Raw genomic sequence first — 12,963 nt, 5'->3', positions numbered from 1 at the left:
GTGATTCTTCTTGCCTCACGTTTCACGGCCGCCTTAGAAGGCCGTTGTTCGCCGGGCTCCGTTGCGGCGCGCAGTCGGAATCCGATGTACTGTCTCTCCAGTCCAAGCAGATCAACGGGCGGCATACAGGCCAAAACCAGAGCGGCCTCGTCCGACACGGTGCGGTAGGACCGGATTACCCTCAAGGCGGCGGTCCTCTGCGGACGGATCAAGATCGCCCTAGTTCTGGCGACTTCTGTAACGGAAGAGATCCAGACGGGAGCAGCGTACAGCAACTGGCTTTCCACAACAGACGCGAGCAGCCTTCTCTTCCACTGAGCCGATCCGCCTATGTTGGGCATAAGCCTGGATAGCGCAGCAGCCGAACGGGCCGCCTTCGCAGCGACGGTACTAGAGTGTGCAGCAAAGGTCAGACGCTTGTCCAGAATGACACCGAGGTACCTGATCTCATTCCGCAATGGGATAAGGTGGCCGCCGACCGTCAAACGCGGAGGGACAAACGCCCGCCTCCGGGAAAGCACCACCGCCTCGCTCTTCTGATGAGCCAGCTCTAGGCCCCTGCTCCGCATCCAGTCGTCTATGGCCGTCAGTGTGGGATTTATTGCATCTTCGAGCTGCTGTCCGGTCACGGCCGTACCCACAACCGCGAGGTCGTCCGCGAAGCCAACGAGCTGCACCCCGGGAATTATTAATTATCTACTGGCGTTTTTATTGAGTTCAGCGTACTTGTCGTTTACCAAATCGTAAGTTTCCAGTGGAAATGTACGTTTGGTGTGCGCCAACATCACGTTGGCCTCTCGAGAGCTCAACACGTACAGAGCTTCGGCGATGCAGACGGCCGCCTCATCCCTGCAGCTTGTACACCATGGCATATCGGCATCCTCCCCTCTCCAGCAGACGTCATACCCGTTGCCCATCGCGACCTCCACGCACTGTTCGGCGTGGTTGATTTTGCTCAACGCAAATCTCAATATTCCAGCGGGGTCATGAGGCTCGGGAAATGTCGTCGGTCGCGATCTGAGTGCAGCTTTTGCTTTCGCTAATTCGGCGGCGGACTGTCTAGCATTCTTCACGTTCCGTCGGTAATTCGGATCCGAAACCCTATGAAAACGACATTCGACCGCCATATAAAATATATTTTGCGTAGTAGATAAAGATACGGTGGAATTGGTGGATCTTAATTTTTTTATGGTTGGTGCAATTCTGGCAATAATAATGCTCCTTATTAGGTGTATCTATACTATTCATATGAACAATTTCAGGGTAAAAACAAATTTGACCTACTCGTTGGTAGAGCAATGTCTTCTATTAATTTATCAGTTCTTCAATAGATGACAGGTATCTAAGTAGTTTATGATATGAAAAAGTAGATACAATATGCGGAACGGTAGGTGCTTTAGCTGCTCTCAAGTATCTTCTCCTAAATCTATAAATAGGTATTAACCAGAGAGATGCATGCAGGTTTATTTTTCAGAGGCGGAACACCGCCGCGCCCTGTCATGTACCCACCGCGGTACCACCCATGTTTCACATTTATCATTTTTGTAACTACTATTTTTCATTAATTAAGTTTTTTTTTTTGATGATGGTTACACATTTAAAAAATCCCCGCCGTGTTAATTACATTGAATCAGTTTTCCAAATGCATTGTTATTAATCATTGGTTATAAATGTTTACCAATAATAATAAAACACTGGTAGTGAGCGAAACTAAACTATAAGGCGAGTGCCAATCAATAAATCCCAGATGCATCTATTATGTATTTGGTTCCTTGAAAAAAGTAATACTTTATTTATTTTTGCTGTAATACACTATTATGAATATTAAGTAGTAAGATCATTATACTAAATGAAACAATTAACTTAGATGTAAAACTAGTAAAACTAAAAATTAATAAATATAAAACAAGTTAGAAAAATTACACATTTTTTTTTTATTAGAAAAGAAAATATACAATAAGTAATTTTGATGGTTTAAAAATAACACTTAAAAACATTATGTTACTGACTATTTTGTGCAATTAATATTCTCATCGTGACTGTGAATTAAAAAAAATAAGTCATTGTATGCACCTTCAAATAAAATAAAATATTACAATAAATAAATGAAAGCTATATTTCAAACAAAATGATTGTGATATTACAATACGCTGTGCAAAACGGTGCTATGATTTCTTGTCATATCAAGCAGGTTACAAGAACCAAGCAACGGTGCTATAATCTCTCGTCATATCGAGGAGGTTTCGGACAATCAGCACCGGTTTCTATCATCCAACGGGTATATGTACCGGTACATCCGTTGAGAGCAGACATTTCTACTTCAACATTCTTCTCAACACATAATCTTCGATCCAGTTTCAACCAAACAGCGGCCGAGGACCAGAAGAAGAGAAGACAGCCGGATGAGTGACCAAACGCCGATGAGCAGTTCAGTAAAACGCCAACAAGCTGCGAGCAACATTAGGCGATATCGACGCTGACAGAATCGACGAGCAACAGTACAGCAAGACTCCTCGTACAAGCCCGCGAGCTACCCGTCTGGAAATCTTCACACAATATATTGTTTGTACGAGTTGCACTCACTGCCTGTTTAGCGGCGACAAAACCGAGCTACCCGCGACGTCCAATCGACGAGGCTGATTTCACCAATTGGCGAGCATCTCCGGGTAACGAGCTTCTATCCGTGCCAACACGTAAACAGTTTGTTAGAATAATATTACTAACCGTTGACACGGTCCAAGAAGCTCCGCGGCCAATTCCATTTATACAACAAGTGATGCCGGGCTCGCCGACCTACCCGAACCAATATCAGCGACCGGACAGTTACTCCGCAGTACCTGCCAAGTCACCGAAGTTTGAGAGACGTCACTCACCGTGCCCGGACTCGTGACCAACGGAACCCCATCACTTTACCCGACCTTTTGAGAGCGCCTACTATAATTTCCGGGTCCGATTCACGGCAGCCACCGCTATTGACAACTAGACACGCCTGTGGTCGACCCCGTTCCCTAAACTGTGTAATCCCTCGAATTACACCTGAGGTATTTTGTAAATAGGACGGTGCCCCGTCGTATAATTACGCCATACGCGGAGTGCTTGCAGCCTTCATCCGGTCTGGCTGTCGTGCTAGTGTACTCATTACACATTGTGTATAAACAAAAACCACCACAGAAATAAACAGATGAAATGATTACCAGAATATCAGTGTTGTTATTTCAAAATACGAAGCCGGCTTAAGAGCAACTGCTTCATAATATTGCTTTAGAATTATATGATTACAAATTATCCGAGAAATTATCAATGTTATTATTTTTATTAATTATTATTAAAATATTCAAAGAAAACGTAAATACTTATTAGAAGATTCAAGGAATTAAATTTGATATTCAATAATTATAACTTTCTTTATATAATATAATAATAACAAATAATAATAATAGGTATAGATGAGGAACAAGAAAACAAAATACTGTTGAGATATGAAACAAGAATTAATTAATTTCATGTTTTTAGTACTTTAAATTAATAATTATATCAAAATATTGATAGCCGAGTTTAAAACGTAATATTGTATTACACTAAAATATCAACGGCTAGGTAAACATTTTATTGGAAATAAATTAAATTACCCACAAACAGTCATCTACTAGTTTATAGTTTTCCGTTCGAGTTGAATAATTTTCGATTATTTCAGTCTTTGATTGTATTTCATCAAAACAATTTGTTTTATACCTATTATGATTTAAATATTTAAAAATAGGTATGAATACCTTAATTATTTTTTAAAATGTCTTTTCCTGAGAAACAAAAAGCTCTTTAGTTTTAATTATTTATAATATATTATATAGTTTTTCACTCAGCAGTCGGCACAGAATTTAGAATCTGACAGCTTAAAGTTCATTTATTCTTATTATTTTTATTCAAAAACAAAACTATCGAAATCATGGTGCATTGAATGGTTTTTTCTTACCAGTTTTAAGCACTTTTCTTTAAAATTGTATGCATTGTTTATCCTATTAATTCTCCGTGATTCTATCAATGAATATTTAACTGCAGCAAAAGGATTAATTTATGCTAATAACGTACCTTTAATCTTTATTTTTTTAAATGCAAATCTGTTTATTATTTTATCATTTAAAAAATATATAATATAAAATATATAGTGAATAGTAATGAACAGAGTTTATAATTCGATATTTTGTTAACTTATATTATTTATTATTAATTTTTAAATTTTTTTCCCCATATTAATTACTATCAGAATTATAAATATAAATATAGTTTATTTTTAGTAGATAGTGGTCTACGTTTCCTTACTCGATTTAATAATTTAAAAAAATCAAATCACAATAATACGATTTTTAACGTATTTTATTGGTTTGTAGGTAGTGTGGGTATTGTGTATGTTGCGCGTGTCCATTTAAATGACGGTATATTAAAAGATTGATCTTAACATATCGTGAAACTAAGACTCGGCAGGTTAGCTTCTCCAATCATGAAACACAATTCTTATTATTTTGATTATTATTATTATTCAAATATTAATTTATTGGCGCTATTAGTGTTCTAAAAATTCGGAAACATGATGTGCTGCAGTGTTGCTAAAATTTTTAATTCAATTTTTGCCCCATCCAAATATCTGGATTTAAGCCGGAATATGGTGTGATTTGTACTTTATGAACGAACTATTTACCATAGAAATAAATACAAAATAGCTCTTTAAGTTCCTCCCCTGGATCCGCACCTGAACACAGCTAGCACTATTAAATTCACCGTGTTGCAAATGAACGAAATCTGTTATTACGAGTAAATAACGAAATAACGCGGTAAACCAACATATTTATAATAATAACAGTTATGAGTAGGTATGTTATAGTTATTTAATTTGATATTTTTTAATAGCAACATTATGAAAAAATGTATGATTGTTTTTGAATATTATAATATAAATGTCTCATTGTTAAACACTACCGTGGGTATTATAACATTTGTCTATTGATAATGTGGTTATATATGAATGTCTAAGACGACATTGTATACAATTAATAAAAACTTTTATAATTTACATCTCAAGTTTTAAATGTAGAACAAAATATAACTTTACCCTTATAGCATTATTTATATTAAACTACAAGTGCATATCATTTTTTATAGCAGTGAATGATTGTTTTAATTTCAGCTATATGGAGCAATTTTATTGTACAACGTTAGATTGAATTTTGTCCTGTTAATGGAATTACAGTATAATTTAACCAGTGTATTTTTTTATACTTTAATACTCGGATATCCGGAAGGTATGGAATGAAAAAAACGTTAATGGCAACAGGACGTTACAGTTACTGGTTAAGTTGTCTTTATATTTTTTTCCTAAACTTTTATAATACCTAACTAAAAGATTATAAAATAAAAATAATAATATTGTGTAAAAAGTTAGTTATTATATTATTAAATAATTAACCATTATTCTCTAAGCTGAGATTATAAATACCTACACATTATATAATGTAATTCAACACTATTCTAATTGTTAGAGGTGTCTTTTTTTTCAAGAAAATATTATCAAAATTATTTAATGGGTAAGTTTAGATTTTGAGTGGTGTGATATTTTTGTGTATCATACAATTTTGGAGCAGTAAATATGTCTTAAACTTCCTTCTTTAGGGCGGTTTTTGGTAGTAAATGGGATTTAATTGATCATAAGTAGAAAATCTCCTGTATTTTTAAAATAGGTAATCGCGAAAAACTAAAAAATTTACGTAATACAGTTATAATTAAAATAAACATTAGTTTTCGACAAATTAATTTAATTTTTGTTTTTTTGTAATTCAGAAGGAATTTTAGTAGAAAATACTTAAAATGCTTATCAAACAGGTAGTTTGATTACCAGTTACAAGTTCTTTTTAAAAATATTTTGGGCTTTTAAGCTTTGAAATAGTCATAGACATTTAATATTAATTTCCAGCTTAGGTAAGTTCTGTTACTGCAATTAAAAAAATTCGAAAATTAATGATTCAAATTTTATGGAATTTTATCATTTTTATACATTATAGATTATGTTTTTTAAATATTTGGATTTATTTGTTGCAATTATCATTAAAGGTTAACGGAATAAAACTAGCAAAATACGTAATGATAGCAAAGTAAAAAGATTAAAATCAAATTTAAAAAAAAACTATGTGTACGTTTCATTACAGACGATAGGAGTGAATACTTAAATCAATATTAAATTTGATTAGAAAAATAATATTTTGTACACATATTGACCAATGAAAGTATATAATATGTATATCTATAATGTCTACCTAATATAAATAAAAATAAAACATAATTAATTTAATTTACGCTTAGCGCTGAGCATTAAATGTGTTAAAAGGTCCACTATTATGACATCTATATAATTTATTGATAACATAAAAAAAAAATTTTGGACTCATAGTTGTTGTAGTGATGTAGTGTTAGTTACAGCATGGAGGTCATATTTTATTAAATTATTCAAACCATGCAATTCACCATTTCGTTTGTATACTTATGTTAAAAAGGTCGAGTTTACAGATTATATATTTATTATCAAATGAGAGATCGATAAAAAAATAAGTCGAAGGACCCAAAAGACAGAATTTAAATCTCTCTGATGAGTCTTTTACTCCCGAAGTTCCGCCAAACGTACACGCTAATCAACGTAACCGCACAATATTGTTCATCGTTTTATTTTTGTATATATTAGTATGATACTTAATACTCATATGCCTACTACAAAAGTATCAAACATATTTAACCGGCTGTCGTACATGTAAATTATGATGTGGCTGCATTATATTTATTATTATATTTTGTACCTGTCTTTTTAGGTACTACAATATTTCCAATATGAATGATTTCCGAATAAATTATGTACATATATTATTGTCATCGATTTGTTTCACATTTTTTTCATTTATCTGCTGTAAATTTGCTTTGGAATTTACTATTATTATGAATTCAATATTTTAGTTTTCGTTGTTTTTTACCCCCTGATTATCTTTTACTGGTTATTACTTTCTCTATTTTGGACGGATACTCCAATTGACGCCGTTCTACTCTAAGTGTATGTAGGTATTAATTTAATACCAGTAATATAACAATATTCTAAAATATGATGTTTTTGGGATTGTTTTATTGTTATTGTTTTATACATTGGTAAAATTATCTGGGCTTGGATTTAAAAATTAAACGTATTTTATGTTATTAAGAATAACATTTTTTTTAAAATTAATCTATTAATTACTGTTGTGGGCAAGCCACGCCTGGAGGAAAAAAGATGCTATGATTAACACAGTAATCAGGGAAGAACCGAAAGGAAAGAGACCACTAGGTAGACCACGCCTAAGATGGGAAGATTGTGTGAGGAAAGATGTTAAAGAGGTTGATCCAGGAGCAAACTGGAGAGAAATAGCAGAAAATAGAATAAATACAGAAATTCAATCGATTAAATGATAAGACTGAGATATTTAATATATATTATACTTTGATTTAAAATATTACATTCTATTCTAGATTTCACTTTGATTAAAATGATACCTTTAACGGCTCTAACTTGTAAAATCAATCCGATAAATTGTTAAACAATATATGGACTTAAAAAAATATATATATACTTGTTCGTGCTTTGATTTTGCTTCGCTACGTTTTAAAATAAATTAAATAGTACCAATCCTTTTTAATAACATTATTTACAAAATTATAATATTAACATGCTAGTATCTACATAACATTTTTATTAACTATTTTAAGTATTGTAAAACTTTATAAAAAAGAAAATAATCTTAAAGTTAATTTAAAAATATTTTAAGAATTATGATTACTTCATCAATCAGTTTAGCCTCGTATTCCTCTAAGTAAGTACTTAAGTGTATATAATGTATATATATAATATTTATAATATTAATTAGAAAACTATTTTAATAGTTTGAGTGCTTACCTCTAACAATTCAATGAATAACATGCATTAAGTTATAGTAAAAATTTCAAATATATTTAATAAAACAGTTTTGGCATCTAATTTAGTGCAGAACTAAAGTTTTCTGAATCCAAAGTATAATTTTGAAGGAAAATACAAACTGAAATCTGTGAATTTAAACGAAAAAACACACATACCCAAATATAAAATACAGCACCACTTGCAAATGGCTAATAAAAATCTCCAATGTTATAAGTATTTGTAACTAATGGTTTTAATATAAAACTTGAACGCAGTATTTTTTCGAATTATGTACATACTTCGAAGTTATGTATTAAGTTGAATAAATTAACAAAAACCATACATATTTCTGAGCCTAATATAAATAAATATTAAATATTTTAACAATACGGTGCGATACATTTTTCCACAGTTTGATTCGTCTTAGATTCAAAGTCTTAGAATTACTTAATCTTAGTTTATAAGTAACAAAAAAAGTGATGAATAAAATAGGTAGAAGTAAAAAAAAAAAACTTTAACAATAGAAAAATTGCATGATGTAAAAAGTATGAAATATAAAATTTAATATAACAAAACATATGAAGGACTTAAACTAATTGAAAAACAACCATTTTTTAACATTACTTTTAGAATAATGAATATTTTTTTATACTAACATGGAATAGAGTTAAAATACACAGGCCCTAAATAATCTACAAATGATTGACCAAAAGATTTATAAGAATATTTGACTGACTAGTATATTATATGGTATATTTTATCTTTTACCTTCCAATATTTTTTAACCTTTATCTTGTATGAACCTCTTAAAAGTGAACAAAATGGTAATTTTTATAGAGAATTCTAGTTTGTAAAATATCCAGTTTCCGATAATTTTGAGTAGTACTGAAAAAAATAAATTTATAGTACTTAGGTTCTAAAAACTGAATATCACTCTCGAAGAATAAACATCTTTTTCTACGTATCGTAAAAATTTCTTTTAAATCACAAAGAATCGCACAACATTTCAATTAATCGTTCAGGCAGTAAAAAAGAGGATTGTGCCGATCAGTTTATGTCAAGAAATAAATTTAAAACATTTCTCCAAAGTAATATTTCATTAAGATTATGCTTTTTCTTGTAAGATACATTTATTGTGATGGTTGAAAAAATATCCATTATTAATAATTATGTCAGCAACAATTATTCGTTTTAAATTTAAAAATATAATGACATACGATTTTAAAAGCAATGAAAAAGTATCAAACCAAATCAATTTTTGGATGATATTAAATTCTATTATCCAAATATTTTGAACGTCAATTCAACAATCAAAAATAATAAATGTTAGTGTTACCTATTCAAATAAATTAAAATGTTGTAAATATAATATAACCTATACTAATATATATATATAAATATATACTGGTGTAATAAATGTACTTACAATATTCAAATAAGGTAGGTATATGAAATCAAATACAATTGTTAACTTTGGGAATAATTGATAACGTGGAATATTCAATAACGAAAATCATTTAAATCATTATCAGTTTCCTAAACCATCTGAATAATATTGCTAAACTTAAATTATCTGTTAAAACAATCCCTAATCATTTTCAGAACAGATCATGGAATCCATTACTAATTGATTGTCCTATTTTTTTATAAATGAATAACTTTAGACACTTTAGTATGAACCATAAACTATTTAAACTACCTATTCAAATCGTTTTAAAAAACCTTATATGTGTCTATTTGTGACAAATGTCAATACCTCAAATTTCTGTATTTCTAGTTTTGAATATAACAGGATAGAAGTATTGATTTTACAAAGATTGTTTTTAATTCAGAAATTATTTTTTAATATAGCAAAAATCCATTGTAATATGTAAACTTTTAATTAGCACCAATTTGTGTATAATTTATCTAAAAATAATACTATAATACTATTCACACATTTTACGCAGAACAAAACTATTACTCATTTATTTATTATATTGCAGGTAGTTAGTATTTAAAACACACATTTTAAAAATTAATCCATCATTCGCAGTGATATTCGTCTATTTATTTGCCGAAAAAAAAGTAAAATTTGTACAGGTTTATTTGTGTTTTTATAGTGAAAATAAATATAATTTTAATTTTGATTAAAACAATAAAATAATGTGCTTTTTTAGACAAAAAAAACTTAAAAAATGAAAAAGCAATGGACGATTTCTTTATAAAGCCATTAATGAAACCGATCAAACGAAAATATGAATCACGGTCTGTTGGCAAGAGTCAATTTCAGACCTCAGAATTCGTGTTGCGCTTTTTGGAAAAATGAAAGGGGTGGCGTCCACGACAGATGTTCCCCTATGTGTGATTCGTAACGCGTGAAATTATTATTATTACTTTTTTTTTTGCGGGGCACCGTGCGATATTTTACAATAACACATTTTTTTTTTTCAAACGAATGTCACATAATATATTGTAAATCCAAGTCCGGGAGTGTACAGATTTAAAATAACAGTACACCAGGAAACGCTACCAATGACGGAGAGAGTGGTAAACATACGTGATTTATTATATATTTTTCAAAACAGTAAATTCCATTTCTAATTTGGGTCGGTTTCGTTGTCACAACACTGCCATTACGATATTATTATGACTATTAAAACGCGTTAACCACGAAGAGTCGTAGTAGGTATATGACAATGATACTAAATTTCTACAATAAAACACTGCACGGCAGTTTATAACGAAAACTAAATTACAACAATGCCTATTAAATTTGGAACAAAAGTTTAAAAAATAATAACTATACATTTACTCGTATGTTATCACTTTACTGCTCAATTTAATTGATGACTGCTCCTTCTCAGAGACATTAAAATGTAAACCAATATAATATGTCGTGAAAAATTCTACAAAATCACAAATCTTACATAGTTACATTATAACAGTCGCTGTATTAAAGTATAGCTATGATTGTGAAATTAAACAAGTACAAAAAAACATTGGCATTTCTCATGTATAAGACAAAACTATTGAGCATCACCACTACAAATTACAACTTCGTGATATAAGTCTTCATTGACTCGCATTTTTCTAAATAATATTCAAATATTTAACAATAGCAAAAAAAATGAAAACTGTCGAACAAATCCTTAAACACCGTGTCTTAAATCGAAAATAATAACGTGGCACTACTTATATATAGATACATGGGGCCAGATGCTTATAATGAATATTTTAATCCAAAATTTTTACACAAAACAGGTATAAGCACATATTTTTATTAAGAAAAATGTTCAAACATATTTGCTTTTGTTAGTACAATATACCGTCATAACTCAAAACTTGGATGTATTTAGTCGAGGGTACAGTTGGGTACCAGATTGTTTTATCTACATAACGCAAGAATGCCATAATCTATCTAGGCCAATCATAGTCTGTGTAATAACATTGCGACGTTCTTTCAGTATTAGATTTTAACGTTTCTCTGAGATCAATACTGCCACATTTTAAAACATCTCTGCGAGTAATCTATTATTTCCAGTACCTTTGAAACAGTATTACTTTTAAAATGTAAGACTGTCGCCGTAATTCAATTTATGGCGGATTTAACGTAACGTTTCAATTTTTACGTAACTACAATACAATTTACATTAAACTAGAAACATTGACAGCATCTACTAAAATCAGTACACATTTAACTTAATAATATTCGTTAGGTATTAGACGTAATACTATTTCGATGTTATGATTTTTAAAAAATAAAGTGGTTTTAATTTTAATGAAATATTATGGAGAATGTTTTCAATAAAATTAAAACAAAACGATTGTTATAATATTTTAACTTTTAGCCCATAAATTTTTTTTTTAAAGTTATACTGCAATACTGCATGGTGTATTGAACAAATTTGCCTTTAGAACATTCAAATTAAGTTGTAATAGTTATATGTTTATTTGGAATTCAACGGTTAATAACTTCAAGTATAAAATTAAATTGAATTAATCTCTAACATATTTTTGTCAAGCTGTTTTAGCACATTAATATACTTTGTATAATATACAATTTCAAAGTATCATAATAATAGACCTAGAATAATAATAATTCTTTATTAATGGAATAAATTGTTATTATCTAATATTCAATTAATAATAGTGATTACCTATAGAGATATGTAAATGAACATTTTATTTGTAAAATGAAATTATGGTTAATATTATATTAATCAACATACCTATTTCAGTAAAAATATACAATTAAATCAACAATAATAATAAAAAGAGAAGAATATACAATTTTATTTAAACTAATACCTAATAAATGTAGTAAATATTATTTAAATTACAAGAAAACTTATTAAGCGAGAGAAAAAATCAACATGTATTACAGTAATACCTGCAGATATTAAAATGTGGATAGGGCTGTATAACAAATATTTAACACATAAAATGTCGGTTTGTTTTTGAAGTTATTGGGTTTATTTTAAAGTTTAATTGCTTAAGCAGTTCTAGATAATCAAGCATATTATGCAATCGGAGGAGAGGCAATGTGAGCAATAGTTTCTTCTCCGGCTCTCGGTTAAACCGGAAAAAATTATACAATAAATTTAATGTAAGATATATGTTTTACAAAAAATTCACCTATTTTAATGTAACCATGACTGTGAAATACTGTTCTTTCAACATTACATTTATATAAAAAATATCTTATACAATTATTTTGAATAGAGGAAAGACTCGTATTTCGACAAATATTCTCTGAGCTCCATATTAATGAAGCATATTTTATTTGGGATCTAATTAATGAGAAGTACAATAATTTTATTGCATCAACCAATAAACAAATACGTTTTAAAAGACCTAATTTCATAAATCGCTTATTTCGAATATAATCAACATATTTATTAAAAGCTAATTTTTAATAAAATATCATCCCTAAATCGTTGGTGAATATTGAATAATTAAAATAAGAGGTTATTTTTTATTAATAAGTAATATACAGAGAGCATTATTTAATGTTTAAAAACATA

The 12,963-nt window shown here is 30.0% G+C and overlaps 2 protein-coding genes across 3 annotated transcripts in view; both read right to left on the bottom strand.

Moving 5' to 3' along the window:
- LOC107173432 (leucine rich repeat protein connectin) overlaps positions 1-12,963 on the bottom strand; it is a 273,851-nt gene that overhangs the window by 250,693 nt on the left and 10,195 nt on the right. The gene's annotated exons all lie outside the window — the stretch shown is intronic.
- LOC149058882 (uncharacterized) lies at positions 693-1,127 on the bottom strand. The gene has a single exon (XM_089218509.1). The coding sequence runs from the start codon at positions 1,125-1,127 to the stop codon at positions 693-695; it is 435 nt and encodes a 144-aa protein (XP_089074635.1).

The sequence above is a fragment of the Diuraphis noxia genome, unplaced genomic scaffold (assembly GCF_037042655.1).
Source record: "Diuraphis noxia isolate RWA-SAM2 unplaced genomic scaffold, SU_Dnox_SAM2 contig0002, whole genome shotgun sequence".
In the NCBI taxonomy this organism is placed as follows: domain Eukaryota; kingdom Metazoa; phylum Arthropoda; class Insecta; order Hemiptera; family Aphididae; genus Diuraphis; species Diuraphis noxia.
The sequence above is the reverse complement of the archived record's forward strand: the minus strand, read 5'-3'. Positions and strand labels throughout refer to the sequence as shown.

What these genes read in the sequence shown, in the direction of transcription:
- LOC149058882 (XM_089218509.1), bottom strand. Translation starts at nt 1,127, where the DNA reads ATGGCGGTCGAATGTCGTTTTCATAGGGTTTCGGATCCGAATTACCGA.